Source organism: Eublepharis macularius, chromosome 14, assembly GCF_028583425.1.
Source record: "Eublepharis macularius isolate TG4126 chromosome 14, MPM_Emac_v1.0, whole genome shotgun sequence".
In the NCBI taxonomy this organism is placed as follows: Eukaryota; Metazoa; Chordata; class Lepidosauria; order Squamata; family Eublepharidae; genus Eublepharis; species Eublepharis macularius.
Window position 1 is genome coordinate 32,733,734 of NC_072803.1, and position 23,047 is coordinate 32,756,780.

Genomic DNA, 23,047 nt, shown 5'->3' on the forward strand with positions numbered 1-23,047 from the left:
AAAGAAACATAGGGAGCAATCCTAAGCAGGTTTACTTGGAAGCAAACATCTCATACTCATTCTACAGATGCTCCATTGGCTAATGATCACTTACTGTGTTCAGTTTAAGGTTCTGGTTATTGCCTACAAAGCCCTTCATGGCCTTGAGAGCCACATGGATTGCCTTGCCCCCCATGGCAGCTTTGCTCATCTGAGCTAAGTCATCAGAAGGAGCCACCCTGTAAATGGGCGAGATTGGCAGCTGCCCATTCCTGCACATTCTCTGTGGTGATCCCCATCTTGTGTAAAGGCCTGCCCGAGGTGGTCAGGGCAACCCTGAGATTTCTGTCATTCCACAGAATATGTAAGGCAGAACTGTCGAGGAGGGCGTTTTTATGAAGGATTAGAACTGTGCTATGATGGAGCAGCTGAGAAGGTCACTTTATAAGGGAAGGATCGTAGTCTGTTGCAATGTATATGATATGCATCACCATCCTTTTACTGCATTGTCTTCTGCATTTGTGGCCCACTGTCTGCACTATGGCATGTTATTCCTAGAAAGTCTTTTTTCCTTTTCATTGTTGTTTTTGTTGTAGTTGTTTATGCTGCTTCCAAATTCTGTAATCCTAGTCCTACTGCATTTTTATTGGAGGTCATTGCTGTCTGATTGACGTATTTTTAAAGTTTTGTAATCCGCCTTGAGTCACCATGAGAAAAACAAATAAAAAATTTATTTAATATAGCTTACTACAAGGAAAGTGTATTTAGTATTGCAGCCATAAATATTCAATGTGTGTCAAAGGATGTTAAAAAGACGTCAGTATTGTTTTCAGTGCAGCTTTTTCAGGGGCTTAAAAACTCAGAGGGTAGATCTTCCTGCCTAATGTTTTCACTTGGCTTTAAGATTCAAGTCCAGTGGCAGCTTAAAGACCAAGATACCGGTATTGGAAAAACTTTTAAAGAACGAAGATTCTCCATATTCCTTTCGCAATCGTTGTTTTAATTACATTTTGTTAACTTAACGATTAAGATTTGTATAACGTGATGTATATTTTTATGCAACTTGATTCTGGAATTCTGTCACCTGTAGTTTTTCACAATACAATTTTTCCAATAAAGGGGGTGTGGGGAGAGACCAACAAGATTTTCAGGCTATAAGCTTTCGAGGTTCAAAGCTCCCTTTGTCAGATACAAGTAGGAAGGGAAATTCCTGAACCTTTTTTTTTATCCCACTCAGGAGTTGGGAGGGGTGTTGATATCAAGTCTCAAGGATCTCCATTTCTACATGTATCTGACACAGGGAATTCTGACTCTTGAAAGCTTATAGTCTGAAAATCTTGATGGTCTTTAAGATGCCAATGGGCTTGAGTCTTCCTGTTCTGCTGCAGAGCAACACAGTTCTGTGCCTGAAAGGTGGCTTTTAAGTTATTCCAACAGAACAAAAGACTCGTCATTGCCCAACAAATGCCTTAATTAGATTTTCCGCACCTTTTGGTATCCTATTCCTATTTTGTCAGCATAGTATGCCAGGGTTTATGCTGAGGGAACGCTTTGGATGATATGCTGACACAATTCTTGCCAATACCAGTAAGTTATTAACTAACCTTCTGTGTTCGTATTCAAAAACTTTGGGGTAGTTAATGGGCAGTTTTAAGATCTGCTAAACTGGAACAGTCATTTGGCAGTGTGTTTTGGTCTACTAAGGGCTTGACAGCCTGCCTGATTCTGCTAGCCAGATAGGCAGCAGAAGCTGGACATGGACTCTGGTTGGGCCAGTCTAATGTGGTTGGTCTCTATATTTGGTGGATTGCAAATTGTGTTTACATGCTTTAATGAATTCTTCAGGAAGTTCGTGTATGTGTATGCACACACATATGTGCACAACCAAGTTTCATAAAAGGAAGTAGAATTTGCAAATATGGTTCTGTATGATCTCAGTGTCCTTAAACCTAAGATGGGTGATGTAATAGTAGAGGTTAGATCTGCATTTAAATTCTACAAAAAAGAATTTGGGGCCCCTTCATTTTAGCTTTTTTTTTAGCTAATTGACAGCTGATGTCCTTCTTCCTATTCACGTATATTTGCTGAATCTCAGTGTTTTGTGATCAGGTTGTTCAAATGAGCAGTGCTTTTTATGGGGTGTGGCATAAGAGTTTGAGACAAAGTTAAGCAACAGCATTAACTTTTTAAAAAAATAAAGTGTCACAAAAATGAGGGCTAGTAAAGATAGAAGTTGGCAATCCTGGAGCAGCAGAAGCAAGCTGGGTGTATTGCAGATTCTTTGCAGTAGTTAAATTTTGAATGAGAGTATTTTGGGATTCAACCAGCATAAAAGTAAGCTGTTCAGATCAGAAAGCCCTTTTCAGTTCTAACCATATACAGGCTTTGTTATGGTAGCTCCAGGATAAGGGGGAAAGTACCATGTACATGCCCAGATGCCTGTTCTTTTGTTTACCTGTTTTCAGGCCAAGCTGCTCTGGATCCATGGTCAAATTAAACCCCCCCCCCCATAGAGGAAACATCTAAGCTAAAGCATTATCTATGCATTCTTCCATACACATGTTCCCAGCAGACCTTTTTATACTGACAAACCCCCTAAGAAGTAAGTTTAGCCAAAGCAGTGACTGGTACAATGTTACCCACTCAGATTTAATGGCTGAGCCTCCTCAGTCCTAGTCTTTAGTCTTCTAACCATTGTAATACACAGGCTCTTGGTCTCCAAGCCAACCTAAATGCACAGTCTCAGATTCTGGGGGGAAAGCACGGCTGCTTTTTTGACTGTATTTCCCCATGTGGGCTCTGAAGATGTGAGGTTTGCTCAAGAAGTAAGAAGTTTCAGGCATTTTCCTTCAGAGAAGGACAGTCTTGTGAGTAAGTCCACCAAAATTACTAGACTGCTGGCTCTTGAGTACAAAGCTGTAATAATTTGTGATGCATCAGTGCTTGGAAAGGGTGCTGGTGAAAGGGAGTCGGTTCCTCTTCATTGTTCTGCCTGGCCACTTAGGCCATTTTGATACAGGCTGTTCATCCCAAATGTTATGTTATTGGGAAGGGGGATTTTTCCCCCTGCTTCCCCACACCATCATACTGTGCAAAACTACCAGCTGGGTTTCCCTGGCTTCTCCTTGATCTTTTCCAAACCTGATTTTCTGGGAAATCACAACAAAGCCAGAATGACTTCTGTGTTGGTAGGAGAGTTTGGTGTTTCCTAGTTCCCATCCACATGGCAGCCATTTTTTCCATGGCGGCTATTTCTTCCCCTAGTTACTGGTGGGCTTTTTGTGTTTTTTTAAAAAATAAAAATCAGCAACTGAATATAGTTATAATAACATGGATAACTAAATATTCAGCTTTTAAAAAAGTAAATATTCTAGTTCTTTTCATTGAGGAGTTATGCTTTTCTCCTTGTATCTCTGCAATGAAAGGTGCTGGAGACTTACTCTTTTTTTTTTTTTTAAGAAAGCTGGGAAGTGGAATTCAGAGAAGCTGTTATCCATGTTGTTATAATGTTATAGTGATATTTAGTTGCCTGTTAAAAAGAAATGAAAAGGCCCTGGTTGTGGTGGGAACACTGTTGCTGCTGAGGGCCCAGGGCAGGGAAACTATGAGGAAACCTGTGAAGTAGAAGCCCCTTTGCCACTGCATGGTATTCCCAGCTGCGGTAACTTTGGGGAACCTTGTGGAAAAGACCTTGGAAGTGAAGTTTGCCACAGGTGTCGAAGTGGGAGTATTAGAGAGAGATGGGGAGGGGAGGTAAACATATATTATGGCATTTTAAATGTCAAAATGTGATGTCTCGCGACATTGATGTGGTGTAGTGGATGAAAGTATGACCCATGAGACAGGAAATACCCAGCTTAAATCTTCCCACAGCTAGAAATTCCCTAGGAAGATTTAGGTAAGCAGATATTCCCTTCACCCCACCCCACCCCAAAACTATTGACCTACAATACAAAAACAATGCAAAACTGAATTATTCAAAAAGGCCTTTTCTCAGCTAAGAGGGCAGTGTTGTAGGAAAGGGATCCCAGACGTTTTGCTAATTAGTTTGAAACCATAGATTTCACCATTATGTTGCCTTACATATTATCTGTTGCTTTAAATATGTACTCCTATATACTACCTGTGCTTTGTGGTGTTCAATGTAAGTCCTAGAATTGATTATGTTGTTTCAGCAATTCCTCAACCCCATACTGGATCCTTGCTAATACTATATCTTTGTAAACTTATATTCTTTTACCCCATTACGTTGTTTATGGAAATGTTCTTGACACTATATTCATTTACCCTATGACATTGTTTATGGAAATATCCCTGACACTGTATGGAAATGCCTGGCCTTGTCCTTGCCACTGATTGTACTAATCTCACACTATGTAATCCGTCTTGAGTCTCAGTGAGAAAGGCGGAATATAAACGACAAAAATAAAATAAAAAATAAAATAAACGTAGGGATAATATATGACAAGGGGCATGAACACTCAAGTGTTCTGTAAATGCACATCATTGTTGGCGTACTTTGAACACTTCATGCTCCATAAATGTCCTGAGAAGCTTTTTAATGTGGGTGCTGGAGTGGGGGTGCTGTGTGCTAGCCTCACCAAATAATTTGGTGCAAGCTTTTGAGTAAGAAATACACTATTGGCCTTGATTTAATCACCAAAGGTTGTCGATGGGGTATTATTGGCAGATCCTGCCAATCCAGAATAGGCATCTTTCTATTAATACTTCCTCATTGTAGCTGATGTAATAATTCAAGTTATCCAAAGAAGAATAGTTTGCAAGCCCAACAGCTTCTGAAGGAGGATTCTGTCCACTTTCTCAGTCTGAAGAAACTGACAAGTTTGGCACCTGGACACCATCTGGCCTTGTTACTATGAACACAGAGTCCAAATCTGTACAAATGTGAAATATTTTATCTGCAAAATGGTCACAGTGGGCTCCTGAGCAGTCCATCTCCTCCTGCAGGCGGAATCCCAGTAGGCCCCCAATAGGCCACTCGGAACAGTTCCATTGACCTACATGATGCAGACGCAGGGGTAGTATAATAGATCCAGAGGAGTCTGCCGTGTTAGTCTGTAGTAGCAAAATCAAAAAGAGTCCAGCAGCACCATCAAGACCATCCAATTCCACTGCAGCACAAGCCTTCGATAACCACAGCCCTCCCCGCCAGATGCATCTGACAAAGAGAACTGTGGTCCTCAAAAGCCCACGTCAGGTGCCACTGGACTCTCCCTGACCCCGCCTATGTAAATGAATCACAAATGAATCACGGCAAACTCCTTTGAACCTTTACACAAGCAAACTGATCCCCACATCAAAAGGAGCTGTTTGTATTTCCATATCAAAGGAGTTGTTTACATCCCCTCTCTCCTCCTCCCCTCCCCTCCCCTCCCCTATATCTGACCAGTTTCTTTCTGCCCTCCATGCATCTGACGAAGAGAACTGTGATTCTCGAAAGCTTATGCTACAATAAAATTGGTTAGTCTTAAAGGTGCTACTGGACTTTTTTTGATTTTGGGTAGTAGAATAGTATTGTTTATTTGTCACCATGACCACCATAAAGGAGGCTTTAAAATGAGCTTTAGCCCGTTTTGTCATTCAAGAGGTCAAGCAGGATATTGACAGGAGCACTGACCATATCAACAAGAAGATCCCCCTAGATCTATCAGAAAATCATTTGGATCCATCTGACTGGGGGGGGGGGAGATCATTTTCATAGATCCCTTACCCCTGCAGAGTCTTGGTGTCCTTGTAAATCTAAACCTAAGGAGATTATGATCTGTCCAGATAGGTATTTTAGTTGCCAGAAGAAGCTGTGGAGCGGATGACCGAATGCACAGTGTTGGGGAAGGATTCCCCCCACCCATTTTTTGTCTCCCACCTAACTGGTGGAAAGTGCCCTTCTTTCTGGGCTCCTGTAAAGCCTGATTGGGAAAAAAATATACAAGCCCCTATTCTCAATCATGTCAGCACAGATTGCCCTCCTTCTTCCCCAGAATGTGGCTCTAATCCACATCACCAATCACAGCTGCCTTTTGCAGCTAAACAATACTTCGGGAAATCTGTTCATGGACCCAACCCCAATTTCATGTGCAGTTTTCTCTCTATAGCATACGGGTGGCTCATTCCCCAGTTGTGGCTAGAACAGACTTTTCTGTAGGGCCTGATGTGCATGTGAATGGTTTAATTACTCTTCTGTGAGCTAACACCAGGGGGAAAGGCATTGTGTCTTGAGGAGGTGCTAAGATAGTTCCATTTGTGTGTATACCTGTAATGGTCCTTTCAGACATGTAAACCATTGCTTGGTGTTACAGATATCAAATTAAGAATAAGAACCAGACGTGAACCAGTCTTCCTGTCTCTAGTAACGTAGCAGTTAAATAAAATGTCCAGTCTGTTGGTTTTTTCCCCCCCTAAAGGTCTTGCAATTTTTTAAGAGTATCTGACTTAATCTTTTAATAGAAGATAAAATCTCTTAGTACTTATATTGATGATGGGAGGCAGTGGTTTTGTTATATAACTTTTCAGAGGGCATATAAGTTGTATTTTTTTAAAAATCACAATTTTTTACAGAATTTGTGCAATTCTGCCAAGCTTCTTGAAAATTTATAACATTTGCCTCCTGCTATTCTGCCAGGGAACTCAAGATGGCATGTGTGGAGGTTATCCTCTGTATTTTCACAACAGCACTGTGAGGTAGCTTATTTCAATATTGCTCAGTGAGTGTGACATCCAAACAGATTTGAATTCTGTTCTCCTTAGCATTTCAAGCACTATCCCACACTGGTTCTCTCTTGGGCTAAAACTTGCTTTAAGATATTGAGATGAACCCTTGTAAGAATATTAGTGGGTAGTTTTGTTTAAGAGTAATACGGTCTCCTTGGAGACGTCCTGGGATAAATTTGTTTCCTATCTCTTTTTTTAAATATGCAAAGCAGGGGGGGAAAAGGTCCCACGTTGAGCATGACAAATCATTTATGGCAACGAGTTTGCACAATGTACAGTTCCTCTTTTTCTTTCTTTTACGAAATGTCAAATTCTGTGGTCTCTTTCGCTCTTTGCTAGAGAAGTTTAACTGCAGACTTAAAGCTTGGACTGGTTTCAGAAATGATGGGGGGACGTCATTAGACTTCTTTATTAGGTAAGACATCACAGTAATGGCTTTTATTGCTAATGCCTGTTGGGATCTCTAAGGCTAAATTAGGGCCTGTGGTTGTGCCCTAGCCAAGCTAGCAAAACTGCCTGGGACCAATGTGCTCTGCCTAAGAACGTTCTTCAGAAGGTTCAAAAGGTGCATTATTGGCTCCTGTGATTAACAGGCCTTTTGTTTTGGATGGACTTGATATAAAGGTTGGGAGCTTTTTGCCAAGCTGGGCGCATCTGACAAAGTGAGCTTTGACTCACAAAAGCTTGTGCTGGAATAAATGTTCTTAGTCTTGAAGGTCCTACTAGATTCCTCATTTCCCCCCAGAATGAAGCACTTTCTCCTATGTTGTACTCAAGGCACTGCCTTGCAATCTTCCACCTCCTAAATCCAGTTCAAGGTCCAGCTTCCTTGGGGACCCTGGACAGGAGAGCACTTCATTCCAGTCTTGGAATAGGTATGGTTGGTCCTGATAATGCTCTTCTGTGCATCAGTTGGAGGCAAAGCTATGTGAGCTTCAGATCTGGATACTGCAGCCCAGCTAAGGCAAATTCTGCAAACAGAATGGTATATTGAATTTCAGCATCTTTCCATACATTGGCCTACCTTGGGTAGTTTATTTGGCTTTTAATATTTTATATAATCTAATTTTGCAAAGATTGGTGGAGAAATGCATATGTAAACTGTAACTTGCAAGAATAGAAGCACAGAAATGATATATCCCACGAACATGTCCCTGTGCATGGAACCGCCATTTCCAGTTCAGGCTGTTACCTAGCAATCTAACTTAATTCAGGGCAGCACATATTTTGCAATTGCATTGATTGTTGTATACAAGTAGGCAATCTAGTATTGAACAAAAATATTCAGCGTTTTGAGAAACATCTGCCACTAGAAAACGGAGCAAGTTTCTAGCCCCTAAAGTTGCATAAGAGCATGAACAGCTATGATGAAATCTCAGTAACCTGACAGGAGAAGGCTGAGCAGGATTTCCCGTAACCAAGGGATTGCATTTCAAGGCCTTTTGAAGCTCTGCATCCTTCTCGATGCCTAGCAGAAGCCAAAAAGGTATGCAAAGAAGGAGAATGTATGCACTTTTGCTTAATTTGCATAGTACACATAAGATATAGAATTGTACTTAGTGCAGAACTTTGGTCTTAGGATACTTAGTGCCCTGACAGTATTCTCCAGGGAATGTGCTTGCAATAGACTGTTGGCCTGACTGAACTTTTGGTTTTTGCATTAAGCCATAAAGCAAAAGAGAATGATAAATGCCTGTGTAACCATCATAATGCGAAGATGGTCTTCAGATTTCAAAGCCCCGGCTTTTGTGCAAGAAGATACAATTGTGATTCTGCGTCATCTCTCTTTAGTGGCTGCAGCTATTTCACAGGGGATGAAAACCTGTTAGATAGGTAGATAAATAAAAGAGCTCTTGTTACTCTCTGCCTGAGCTGTCAAAAACAATCCTGTCTGCCCCTGTTCATCCTCATTATTCATTGTCCATCTTGGATCCCTCCCTCAGAAGCCCATCTGTCCATCCAAGTGCTATATAGTCCCCTGATACAGGTCGCTTAGGACTAAAAGAGTACTGTTTAACTGCATTTTTACTATTTTCTGTATAAGGATGAGGAGTGAATGTCCCTTATTTAGTCCCTTTTAATATCTAATTCTGAATATGGTTTCCCCATGTGGATCAAAACATTTGCTGAGGGACACCCATGGATGGAGGTAAAACATCAGAAAATGAAAAGAAGCAAGTTTCTTTTTTTAAAAAAACTGCCAAAAATGTCTTTTTTTGTCTTCCCAACAACAACAACAAAAACCCCAAGAGCTCGCACTACTGTGTCATAAGCTCTTGGTCACCATTTTGGGGGTTGCCTGACTCTAATAAACTGCCAAAAATGGCAGCAGTCGCGGGAGAATGGAGGCAGTGGGGCAGGGAGAAGGTGGTGGCAACAGGATGTCAAAGATAAAATAAGTGACTGGAAGGTGGGGGCGGGGGGAGTTCCCCTTCCCAAGGATTGCCTCCTCGGTTTCTGCTAGTTGATTTTTGTCAAATGTTTGTTTTGGTTCTCCACTTTTCATTGTTGATGTTGTAGATTTATTTGCACTCTGAACACGGCTTGAGCAGTGTATATGTGTTGCTGTTTATGGACACAATGCATGACTTTTATGTGTAGAGTGTATGATGGTGATTTATTGACATACATGCAGCACTGAAAAATGTGTACATTTTACAGGCAAAATTCAGTGCAAGGAAACAAAGTGCCACAAGATTGAAGTACTGCATGTTTTATTCATGCAAAAAAGCAGTGAAATCAGAATGGAGATTTGGAGATAGAAATGGATGGGGGGGATCCCTTTTTCCATTGGTACGGAGCTTGATGATTACTTCAGAGTGAAGCATGGCCAAAAAAAAAAAAATCCTAGGAACACTGCAGTTGTGTTATGTTTCTGAACATTAAGCCACTAGGTTATGTGGCCAGGCCAGAGCTGTGGACAGCAGTACCAGAAGCTAGAGTAGGCTGCATGTTCTCTGGGTCACCTGGAAGCTGAGGTGTGATCACAGGATACTGCTGTGTTGGCAAAAGCACAAGATCGAGCTCTTATTATTTATGCTGGCATTAGCCAAAAGATCAAGCTGTTATTATTTATACCAGCACTAGCCAATTACAGAGGCTGATGTTACATAGCTGTTCAACTCTGCTGCATTTCTAAATACAGCCATTTCCTGTTTGTTTGCTGTGCTAGATTCTAGACTAAGATCCAGAGGTTTCTGACCTAAGTGTCACAGTCTCTGTGATATTGCAAATCCCCTAGGTGGGAACTTCTGTAACAGGGGTCTGCAACTTTTTTGAGCCTGTGGGCAACTTTGAAATTCTGAGACAGGGCGGAGGGTGCAGCCACAAAATGGCTGCCATAGGAGGTGGACACACACACGCAGAGGAAGCCCAAGTGTAGGTGAGAAGAGAGTTAATTTTTATAAAATAGACTGGGAAAGAAGAGTGAATGGGGAAAGGAAACCAACTGTGTGTGGCAGCTGCTACCAAAATGACAGTATTTAAATATGCATAGGCAATCAGATCTCCATTGGCCAATCAGAAACCATGCTGGGCAAGAGCTGTAACTAGCCCCACCCACTTTGTAGCCCCACACTTGGCAGGCTCCAGGAAAGGTATCGATGGGCACCATGTTAGAGATCCCTATTCTATAGTAACCTCTTTTTAATTTGTGCATTTTTAAAGCTTGCTATTTGGGCTTTTATGTTGTGTCCTTACAACCTGGTATTGGATTGTTGTACACCAAGAGGCTGAGGAAGTAAGGTGTGATATCAATTAAAAAAAGCACCTAAGTCTCTGCTTGTGTCTAGCACAGTTGGTGCTACAACAACATTATACAGCAGTTGTAGTGCCAAGCCCTAATAAAATAGGAGAGGTGCCACGATGAGGGCTTATTTTGTGGCTTTTGCTGAAGGAGGCTAACAAGCATATTGCGTACTAACCAAGCACCCTCAGCACAGGAAAAGACGTCATGACCTCAGATCATGCTTGGAGATCTCAGCAGATCTTGGGCAGAGCAGGTAACAATTTGCACCCAAAAACCTTTGTGTGCATTCCAGAACATGCTGTGCTTTAGCTTGTGTGGTTGGAAAGTGGTTACCAGTCCCCACCCTTTAACTTTGGTTACAGAGCTGTGATGTTCTTCTGTATGAGCCAGCCAGCCATCTCCGGGGAGACCTCTGCTTGGCTGCATTCGCTCCCTTTGAGGTGGCTCTTGCTTATGATGTCAGTGGATTGTGCAGGATTTTAGTACTGACTGATGTTATTTAGATATCAGCCCAGAGAGGTGGGGGGAGGGGTGTGCTTGCCAGGGACCTGGATTTTCCACTAAATTTTTAATATATGTGGCTTGTTTGTTTTTTAAAGATAAGTCTCTCTTGCAGTTTTATTTGCAGAGATGTGCAGAAAAAAAATATCCAAGCTCTGTTTGGCCTAACTGCTCAATAAGAACGAAACCTGTTTCTGTCTTCTCTCCTGTGAGCCCAAAGGTTCTGCAATTACTGTACTCTTAAAATTGCAGGATCCTAATTATTTCAATAAAATTAAATTTCATTGTAAATATTTTATACTTTTTAAATTTCGTTTTTGTTGCTTTGCATTTTTAACACATTGCTCCCCACCACAACTTGCACACCGGTATGCGGGCCCCAGTACAGGCCTGTTTAGAGGTGGCCTGCAAGATTTTGGATACATTAGATGTGACCTCCTTTGCCTCACTTGATGCAGCAAGTGTGTAACCCCTGCTAGGTGGGAGGTGTAGCTAGGGGAGAGACTGAAGGAGAGAAATGGTGAGTGGGGATATAGGTTGATGATGACAGATACACATATACACACCTGCTTGTTCCTTGCCAAGTATGCCCCTCTTCATACGTCTCTACCCTGGAGAAGTGGAGCGGAGATTCCTGCTCCCTCGTTCATTGTCAGTCATGCAGATAGACCATGAGCGTACCTGGATAAAATAGTCCATAGTTTGTCTGGCACAATTATTTATGTAAGCAGAATTTCTTAGTTGTTGTTTTTTTGAAGACCTATACCCTTTAAATGGAGAGGATAGTACTATACTGGCCTTGTAACAATAGCCCTACTGGGTCAGAGCAATGGTCCATCTAATCTGGCATACTGTTTCACACAATTGTCAAATAAGATGTACCTGGGTCTGCAAAGTATAGAGGCCAGCTCTTCCCCCATTGGCAATTGGTCCCCATAGACATTCTGCCTCTGGAGCACAGAGATTCCATTTAGCAATCATGGGAAATACTGATGGAGAGGCCTGTCTTCTACAAATTTGTTTAATTCCTATTTAAAGCCATCTAAGTCAGTGGCCATCACTACAGCATGTGGCAATGCATTCCACAAGTATATCCATTGTGCAAAGAAGGATTTTTGGAATGTTACATATCTACTGCCCATCAGCTTCATTGGGTGCTCCCTCAGTCCGTTATGAGAAAAGACGAAGAAAGTTTTCTTTATCCATTTATCTACTCTATGAATACTTTTATGAACTACTTTCAAACCCCCTGCTATTTAGTTATCTTTTATCTGAGCTAGAAAAGCATCCAAAGATTATTTCCCATGTTCTTCGTGTTTCATCTGGTTTAGAGAATCCTTTTTGAGCTCATCACAGTCCTCTTTGATTTCTTCACCGTCCTGAATAATTTTGGAGTCATCTGCAAACCTGGCTACTTTGCTAGGCCACTTTTCCCCAAGTTCAGATAATTTATGACCAAATCAAATAGCAATAGTCCTAATATAGATCCCTGGGAGACCCCACTGTTTATCAATCTCCATTGAGGGAATTGTCAGTTTACTCTTACTGTCCGCTTCCTGCTGTTAAAACAGTTGGTATCCCATGATTAAGAGTGAGGGACCTTGTCAAAAGCTTTTTTAGGAAGTTGATGTATTTTTTTATTTATCTTTTAGATTTTTATACTACCTCTCCCTTGAATGAGGCCTGAAGTGGTTTACTACATTAAAAACAATTAAAAACAACCATAGATATAATATATATTTTTTTTTTAAAAAAACATGTAACATCTTACTGGTTCACCGTTATCAGCTGGCTTGTTAACCCACAAATCCCAAAAGCTGTGAGGCGGGGAACCCCTTTACAGAAACCGATTTCTTCCTTACCAAGGCTTACTCCCCCTTATGCTTAATATCTTTAGTCTCTTGTAACTCTTTAACTAGAGGTGGCACTGGGCTCATGGGGCTCTAAGATCCTGGATCACTTTTTTAAAAATAGGCGTTTGGTACTTTCCAGTCATCCAATAAGAAGACCAACGTTTTTTGTTTCAGGCCACAATTTCATGTTTGAGGTCTTCAAGAACTGTCGGAGAGATGCCATCCAAAGCTTTCCTTCTGGTTTTATCTGTCTCTACCTGGGGGATAGTATGTTAGAGATAGGCAGTGGCTGCAGAGGTGCAAGTGCAGGATCTCATTCTCAGCATTTGGGGTCTCCAAACAAGGTAGTCTTTTCACTTGGAGAAATGGGATGTGGAGAACGGAGTGTTCTCATGCTGCCTTGGATTTGAGCACTGTGTGCAGAAATGAGAATGGCAGCCGTGCAAGGCTTTTTTATAACAGGCTTTTTTTTTTTTGCCAGTCTCGACTCCGAGGAACACTTTAACCTCCCAACACTCTGGAGCTGGCCCTGCCTCATGCATTCTTGCTGTGAAACCGAGAAGAGGGTGGTGCTCCCAGCCAGGGATATTGGCAGCAATTTCAGCTTCGCGCTGGAGTCTGTCAGAACGTGCCCACATCCTTCCTTTCACACACACATTTATTAAGATTCTGTCTTTAAAAATACCTTATCTATAGCTTTAAAATCTCGTCTAGAAGAAATAGAGAGTATCTGATCTTTTTAAAAAATCTGGTCTCTTCTTATGACTTCAAAATCTAAAAAGCCTTTAACACATGCTATCCTTGGGATACAGTGGCTATACCCATGGCTGTCTAGCACATACAACCCTCCTTTGATCTTTGAGTAGTATCTAGTTGCCATGTACTGATGTTCCACACAACTTGTGGTCTGAATGTCCCTCAGCCAATCAGAATAAGAGACAGATGTGGAGTCCTGCGGATGAAGCAATCTATAACCGTTTATTAGACGATAGAGGAACGATGGTTACACAGAGAGTAAAAGGTCCCCTCATGTCCAATGCTCATCAAAGCTACAATAGCAGTGCAAAGTAATTAATACTGAGAAAGGTATGGTGTTGTGGTGAGTCTTTGGCAGTGTTTGGCTTGGCTGCCTGTCTGTCACAGAGAGGCTGGACAGCTGGAAGGGGGATGAAACTTCCTATCACCTGGAGGCCTGTGATTGAATAATAAATTCAGCCTCATTCAATGCATTTTTATTAAATGTCTATATATCTCCCCGCCACAAACAAATAGTTGGGAAGGAAGCGATGACTTAGATCAGAAAAGTTGTACTACTATATTAGTATGGGGGCAGCAGGGATGTCAGCCTCCAGGTGGTGGCTGGAGATCTTCCCTAATTATAACTGTTCTCCAGGCCATAGAGATCAATTCACCTGAAGAAAATGACTGTTCCATAAGGTGGACTCTATGGCATTATACCCTGTTGAGGTCCCTCCTCTCCCCAAACCATGCCCTCCCCAGGTTCCACCCCCCAAATCTCCAGGAATTTCCCAACCTGGAGCTGGCAACTGTATGGCCAGCTGGTGGTCAACATCAAAAATCAGTTATGGATCTCCCACCACAATATGTAATTTGAACTTGAGGTGTTATGTTCTTAAAGTTTCCTGCCTGTTACTAACCAAGTTGCTCAGATTCCAGAGAGGGGCTCGGTGGGCAGAAGGGTTTAGGCAAATAGGAGGGTAGACCAGGCAGGGGCCTGAGAAAGCACCAGTCAAAGGGTCTAGGCAGTATGGTATGAGGAGTTCAGCATTTATATAGCTCTTTCAGGTGTTCCCATACATTATTATTGTTATGATGATACAACAGCCCTGTTAGGTATTTCGTTATTATGATCCCCACATTTCAACTGTAGCACTGAGGCTGAGAGAGAGCAGTTTACTTAAAACCGCCTAGTGAGTGCGTGGCAGAGGTGAGATACAAGCCAAAGCCTTTCTGATTCACTGACTCTTCACTGGAATGTGGGCAAGTTTTGGGTAGAGCCGGAAGGGAGAGAAAGGGCAAAGAGGAGGGCTGAAGTCTGCACACTTGTTTGAAATAAGAAGCAGGCCTCAAAGTGGTGAAATGAGGGATATTTGAGTCCATGTTGTGTGGAGAAATGCTGGCTAGCAGGGCCCAAATAAATACATTTCTGACAGAGATGAGCTTTGTATGCCACCACCCAGGTGTGGCCAAAGGAGAGAACTGCATGAACCTCCAGAAGGGAAGCCTGCTTGCACCGATTGGGGGGGGGGAATCAGATAATAGCTCCCAGACCCTGTAAAAGCTTTTGGGCCAGACTTCCTCATGGGTCTGAGGTTCCATCTGCACATTACAAAGTCCATGTGTTTGTTGGGAACTTTATATCACACGTGTGATGGGAATTTTGTGCCTTCCAGATGCACACCAGTCTGTTTGCACAGGGAGAAGCAGTTTTAGGGCTCCCTACCCACTGTTTTCACCTCCATGATCTGCCCCATGAACCTGCTATTTGCTCCATTGTGAAACTTAAGTGTAAGTAATGATTTTTACAATGGAGCCAATAGTGCCTCGATGAGGGGAGGTTTGCTGTTGCAAAAACAGTGTGTATGGGGGAGGCTAAAGCTGCTGTGGTTGCAAACATAAAAGAGCTGGGCCGATTCCAGATGGCTAACGTTCACGCGGAACGTCGCGCCTCGTTGCGGGGAAAATGCAAAATATCGCGTTTCCTCACACGAGTTTTGCGCGACGACGCGCAAAACTCGCACGAGGAAACGCGATATTTCACATTTTCCCCGCAACGAGGCGCAACGTTCCACGTGAACGTTAGCCATCTGGAATCGGCCCTGGTGTGCCTCTGTGAGGCACAAAACTCCTGTGGCACTTGTGATACAAAGTTGTTACTGCAGTGCCCAACAAACACGAGGACTTTGTAACGTATAAATCAGGATCTCCAATCTTCTCAAGCCTGCAGCCCTCTTTGGAATTCTAGCACAGGATGGTGGGCACAACAAAATGGTTGCCGTGAGAGGTAGAGGAGCCAACCACAAAATCTCAGGGAGTGAGGTCATGTAAAACTCTCATAGTAACTCTTCAATGTTTCAGACGGAAGCTCTGTTTAACGGGTTGCCTTTTAAAATGAACGTATTGTTTAAAAATATTTTCTTGCATAAACACAGCTTACTTTCAGTCATGTGGTAAATATTCTTGTACTATGGTGGCAGCTGCTGCCAAAGCAATTTCTTAACAATTTACACAGCCAATCAGAACCCCAGTGGCCAGTTAGAAGCCTTGCTGGACAGAAGTCCCACCTGACCCTGCCTTCTTTCTAAAGAGTCTTGGCGGGCTCCAGGAATGGTGTCTGTGAGTACCATGATGAAGAACTGTGGTGTAGATGGAGCCTGAGCCAGTAGGAGGCAGGGGCTGACAGCTGCAGGCTCTAGGTCTGCAAATTCTGTCTGTGATCTGTCTCTGTACCCAGTCTTTTCCTTCAGGCTGCTGAGGTACATGCACTTCCCGGGAACTGGATATGACTTTAAGGTCTAGGCAGAGGAGCATTACTTTTTTGATTGTTATGCACTTGGCCCGGCTATGCTTTGCAGCCTGTATTACTAATGTCTGCAAAAATAAATAGCTATGGGCTCTTGTACCTGAGAAGCTTATGCTGGAATAAAATGTGTTCGTCTTTAAGGTGCCCCAAGACTCCTGTTTATTTTGGCTGCAGCACTCACACAGCTGCCCCACTGGTAATAGCTGCATAGCCCAATTACTTATAGAACTCTTTTGCAGTGCTTTTTCCTAGAGTTACTTGGCCTTTTGCCCTGATGTTTTTTTCAGGAGAAGGTGTGTGGATGTTGTCAGTGGAGAAGTAAGAGAAGTCTTGGGTTTTCACAGGCTGGAGGCAGAAGAATGCTGAGTTGGCAAAATTGACTGACCCCCTTGAGGGTGCAGATGGCGGTTTCTATCGTGAACAATCTTTCACATCAAAAAAAAAAACTCCAGGCAAACTGAAATCTAGTTCAGCAGGGAGAAGGGTTCTATAACCTTTCTTTGCTTTGCTGGTTTTCTGGTTGTGGAGAGGGGAAGATTTCCAAAGTGTGATTCTCTATGGTTGGCTGTCCCTTACTGAAGATCTTTAAACAGAGGCTGGGGCAGTAGATTTGGAGGAGGGGATTGGACCAGATGGTATACAAGGGCCCTTCCAGTTCTATGCTTCTCTGTCTGCAGTCTTTGGGCATTCTCCTGCATGTACCAACACAAGAAAAGTCGGCTGGATCAGAACAGTGGTCCATCTAGTCCAGTATACTATTTCACACAGTGGTCAACCAGTTATCACAGAGGGCCCAAACAAGTAGAGCATAGAATCCAAGGCCCTCGCCTGCTGTTGTCTCCCAGCACTGTTATTCAGAGGCGTGCTGCCTCTGTATATGGAGGCTTCCTTTGGCTACCATAGCCATTGATGGACCTCTTCTCCATGAGTCTGTCTATTCCCCGCTTAAAGCTGTCTGTCCTTGTGGCTATCACAGCCTCCGCTGGCAGAGAATTCCATAATTTGAATTATTCATCGAGAAGTAAGTATTCCCTTTTTTCTGTCCTGAACCTATTTCAACAACTTCTTAAGGTGTCCCCAAATTCTAGTATTGTGGGGGAGAGAGAAAGCTCCATCTGCCCACTTTCTCAAGCATAAGTGTTCTGGAGCAGTGATCTTTCTTGAATGGTTTCTGAGAAGCTTGTCAGGAGTTTCTCAAGACTGATCATGTTATTCATGCTTCCTTAGTGTTTGAGCACCACTCATGAGAGTGGTGGTGGAAAGTGCTGTCAAGTCAAAGCTGACTTACAGCGACCCCTGCTGAGGCTTTCAAGGCGAGAGACTAACAGAGATGGTTTGTCATTGCCTACCTCTGCAACTCTGGCTGCAGGACGGCCCTGCTTAGGTTCCAAGATCTGATGAGGTCAAGCTTGCCTGGACTATCCAGGTCAGGAAACCGAATATACAGCCATAGGGGAACACTTGGTTGTTCTAGCTAACACTCCGCATTATAGTCAGGCCCAAGATTCCTGCTGGATACCTCATATGAACGGAGTGGTCTCTAATGAGCACCTGAGAACACACCCTGGAATCCTTTGCAAACACACAAGGCTGATGTAGTCCTCAGGCCAAGTTCCTTGGTTGATGAATTTCTATGGAAAGTGTTCTCTGAAAGCAGGAAGTGTGAAAACCACTGCACTGGGGCAGAAATTCCTGCTGTTGCATTGTGAGAAATCTCAGGGAATCCAGGGGCATTTTCATTTGCTGTGAACTTTTCTGACGGTTTCAAAACAGTTGTTCAAAGTTTCCCTCTTGCAGGGGCTTTTTGATGAGTTTTCTCTGGAAGTAGCTGTTTGGGGTGGGGTTGGTCTGGGGTAAAGAGGGGAGGGTAATAAAGACTGAAAGGGAACACAATGGGGAGTCTTGTGGTGGTGGTGGTGGTGGTGGAGAAATGACCTGTAAGTATGTTTTATAATGTGTAATAATTATTTGAAAAGCTCATTTGATTTGCCACACATTAACTGAGAGGGTGTATGTTAAAATTGCTAGCTTGTAAATAGTCACCCACCTAGTCGACTGTGGTGGATAAAAATAGATTCCAGGAGATCAGGCAAAGATGTTTTTGTATTTCAGAAGTTCCTGTTTCACCATTCTTGCATCTTCAGATTACCAGCAATGACAGATGTCAGATATATGTGGGCAAGTGGGTTAATTAAAATTTTTGCAACTCTTTGTGGGCTTGTTTACAGGGTTAAAGTTTGGTTTGTCGGACTTTTTATCAAACCGACTTATACGGACAAGCCATGTCATTTTGATGTGAGAGGTTGCACATTCAAATGCCATCTGCTTATCTCTCACGAACACTGGGCACAATCGATTGGCAAGTTCTCCTGCAGATGCCTTATTGCTCCAAAGTCTTCATAGTAGGGCTGCCCTCTGTCCACAGGGGCAGGATCTGGAGCTGTCACAACAATAAACTCTACCATAAAATCCATATGGGATTTATTAAAAGTTTTATATCTGCACTCTTAGCATACTTGTTTCCAAAGTAGCTTCCAGTGATCCGTTAAGACATTAATGAAACAATATCTAAAATTAAAACACAAACCATTAAAAGACCAGCAATCAGATCAGCACATTTTTAGTCCACGTTACGATTTTTTTTTTAAAAAGTCAGACTTGGGCAAGGACAAAGGAGAATTTAAAAAACTGGGGAGAATAATATAGCTTGGCATTCAACAAGTTTGATGCCAGGTGCATTGATGCAGGCAGAGAATTCCACAATTGAGGTGCTGCAGCAGAGAAGAACCTGTCCCTGGTGTTGGCCAACATTTCTAAAGTGGGACATGCGGAAAAGGTCTTTCAAAACTAATCTTAACTGGTGGGCAGGCTCAGATGGTAGCAGGTGTTTCTTCAAAAACATTTACATTAGATGGCCATCAAATTATATTTGATGTAGACTCTCATATGATTTTATGTGCATGAAATGTGTGCTTACTTGAAAAGCAGAGGCTTCACTAAGTGTATAGTGGAGAACTGCAATTAGCTGTGGCTTCCTAGTGCATTCCCCCCCCCCCATGGGTACATGCAGTAAAAAACCCTCAGATGTACAGTTGGCACACTTTACCATCACCATTTGTGCTATCTTAAAGACATAACTCTCTTGCAGTGGCTGTGAATTCTTGTCATATGTGGGCTGCTTCTTAGGCAGGCCTGTGTAACATGTGGTTGGTAAAGCTTAGCACATAACCAGCTATATATCATGACATCAGAAGCCCTTGAAAAAAACATCTTTGCAGTTCCAGGCAAGGAGACAGGGGGGAAAAACACCCCACCATATACGGTTTGTGGAGACGCATTCAGGACATGCTGGCCCACAAATTTGTAGTCCCATTCTGGTGTAATTGTTGGGGATTTTTACAAGGCCTGAATCTCATTTGTATGGATCTGTAATTCTCAGGGGGATGCTAGAAAGAGCCCAGAATGCCTTATGTGGATCGTCAGAACCGAATCTGTGGGTTCCTGGACATTGAAGACAGTGATACTTGTGGGAAATTCCTGCGAAGGTATTTCATCCTGGATACCCAGGCCAACCTCCTCCTATGGTACATGGACAATCCCCAGGTGAGAGTTTCATCTCAACAACATTCTTTGCACTGGCAAGACTCCATTCCCCATCTTCAAAATGTACTTTTCCATTTGTCTGCTTTTACATTCTTGTCCCTCCAAGGTAGACTTGGCTAGAGTAAGAAGTTATAGTGCTTGTTGCTGAAAGCAGGAACCCCATATATTTTCCTCCTCCTCTCTTATGAATGTATCATAATACAAAACAAGTTTCTTGACCTGATTGTGTTTTGGATGACTTCCCCTACTCATCTACATTTTGTCTCCTCAAGCAGTGCAGAAAGTGATAATGCAATGATATACCATACATTTTGTATTCAATATTGCCAGGGGACAGATGAAAAGACCTGAAGCTGTTGCTTTTGGTGGCAGCCATGCATGTTCCCTAGGGTCTAGATCTAGCATTATGTCTACAGGAAGGCAGTTCTTTGGGGTAGCAATTTTAGAAAGATGTCTCCTATGTGAATCCAAGTACTCCATTCAGGGAGTCCATCCGCACTAAAGAGGACTTCCACTGGAACAGGGTATTGAATAGAAGCCAGAAGGTACTGCTCCATTGTCTAGGCATAGTCAGAAAGCCAAGCTTTTTATACCAGTTCAAGCCAATCCAGAGGCTTCATACTGCCTCCCAATCACAGGGGCTAATATTGTTACTTTTGTGTATATGCATGAATGCATATGCATCTGAATGGCATGCTGTCCTAAATGGTTCATTAGGAAAATGGATTTTAAAAAAAATTAGATCCAGGCTACTACTACTACTACTACTACTACTACTAATAATAATAATAATAACAACAACAACAGCAACAACAACAACAACAACAACAACAACATTTGATTTATATACCGCCCTTCAGGATGACTAGGCTCTCAGTTCAAGCCCAAGAATCCATGGTAGAACTCTGCCAGCAAGAGTTCCAAGTCACCAGCCATAATTTTCTGTCTTACGAGCCTGAAGAGGGAACCAGCGGTTTGCTCTGACTCATACATGCCTTCCTCTGTCTAAACCTCTTTTCAAGGAAACTGCAGCAAATCCTTTTGTTTGGGAAACCACGAGTCAGGTGGACTGAGCTCTGAACTGAGCAAGACCTGTTCAGAACATGGCATGTACACAGGATCACAGTCCCTGGCTCTGAGCTGACCCATACTGCTTGGTTTTAGTATTTAGCATTAGTCCTTCACTCGGGGAAAAAAAATGACAGCTAATCTTTAAATGGCCCTGATTTTGGTTTTGAGTGTGATGTGGTGGTTAAAGTGTGGGAAGCTCCTTTGGCCACCTCTGGGGTTGCTTCTTTGCAGCTCCTGTTAATGTTTAGCTCTTCTGCCTTTGCAGTTAGTGCAGATCCTGTGATTTCTACTCATGCTAATAACACCCACCTCATTAGGAGAGATGTTGATAGCTTAATATTCAACCACACAGTAAGCTCAATACAGGAATGGTATGGCAGTGGTTACAGGGACAGTAATGGCACCAGTGTTATTCTGGATAATATATAAACCGGGGCCAAAGAAATAACTGATTGTGTTGAATAAGCTTGAACCAGCTGGGTACCTGCAAGGAATTGTGGGAGGGATGATAGGGAAATTCCACTCGACCCTGCCTCCCCGCGAATCTTTCACTCCCAAGATTCTATAAACTCTCAGGGTAATTCCCCCATCCCCAGTTTTTCCCTTTAACTGATTTTCTGTGGCTCTCAACATTCTGTGCCTCTTGGAGCATAGGCATTCTTCACCAGGCCTTATTCGTTTGGGAGTTTTTTCCTATGAGAATAAATTGAAGATAAAAGCTGTCTGTGTATCTGGCGAGTTGCCCAAGTATGCAGCTACCCCAGCTCGTTTTCTGAAGGTACTCAACGGGTAGTGGCTACAGGCACTTTTTTCAGGGCCCTCCCAAGTCCTGAGGGAGGAATTAGTGGAAGTTGATGCAACTTCATATAGGAGTATTGACACTTTTTTAAAAAAAACTGTCCATGAATAGCCCAGTTTTGCTGATTCTGTGAGCATAATGACAACTACTTTACTGTTAGGGAGAGTCAATATGGTGTAGTGTTTAGAGTGTCAGTCTGGGATCTGGGACACCGAGGTTCAAATCCATACTCTGTCATGGAAACTTGCTGGTGGCCTATGGGTCAGTCACACTCTCAGCCTGACCTACCTTACAGGGCTGTTATGAGGATAAATGGAGGAGAGGAGAATGCGGTAAGCTGCTTTAGGTCCCCATTGGGGAGAAAGGTGGGGTATGGATAAAACAAATAAATAAAAATATAGTAAGATTCAGATTTCTCCCGAAGAAGGCAACAGATGCTGTTCTTCAGGGTGGGGAGGGTATGATCAAAATGGCCATCTGATTAAGAGGATCTACAGTGGTAAGTGGGTTCAAATCTTGGTTCATCTATCAGTCGAAACACACGAGATGAAATACCTAGGTTCAACTCGTGTTCTCTTACCTAAAGGTTGTCAGGAAGTGTAGGCATCCTTGCAGCTTAAAGTTTAGCATTTACAGAGCAGCAGGGAGAAGTGCAGGTGTCCTTGCAGCTTAAAGTTTAGCATTTACAGAGCAGCAGAGAGGGATGTGCGGGGGTCCTTGCAGCTTAAAGTCTCCCGGTGCAGCCAGGCGTCGCTCTGCAGGGCCAGGCCGGGTGAGGGGAAGGGAAAATGCCGTGATGCACCTTGAGAGTGGGAGGAAAGGCACCCCACGCCTGCACTTCCCTCCTCGCTGCTCTGTAAATGCTAAACTTTAAGCTGCAAGGACGCCTGCACTGTAAGTGCTAAACTTTAAGCTGCAAGGACGCCTGCACTGTAAATGCTAAACTTTAAGCTGCAAGGACGCCTGCACTGTAAATGCTAAACTTTAAGCTGCAAGGACGCCTACACTTCCCGGCAAACCTTTAGGTAAGAGAACACGAGTTGAATCTAGGTATTTTGTCTCATATGTTCTGACTCTATGAAGCTTAGCGGGTGTGACTCTGGGCAGTCACCATGTCTAAGCTACCTTGCAGGATTATTGCGAGAACCCTGTTTAGGGGGCTATGGAGGAAAGATGAAGTACAAATGTGCTTGAATGGGCCAAAAACCAAGTAGGTCAGC

At 42.9% G+C, this 23,047-nt stretch overlaps 1 protein-coding gene across 1 annotated transcript in view; it reads left to right on the forward strand.

Moving 5' to 3' along the window:
* The window catches only part of PLEKHA2 (pleckstrin homology domain containing A2), a 73,469-nt gene that overhangs the window by 6,402 nt on the left and 44,020 nt on the right, over nt 1-23,047 (forward strand). Inside the window, exon 2 of the mRNA XM_054998628.1 lies at nt 19,794-19,957. Within this exon, the coding sequence (XP_054854603.1) occupies nt 19,817-19,957 (141 nt within the window). The 5' untranslated portion in view covers nt 19,794-19,816. The remainder of the gene's footprint in view (nt 1-19,793; nt 19,958-23,047) is intronic.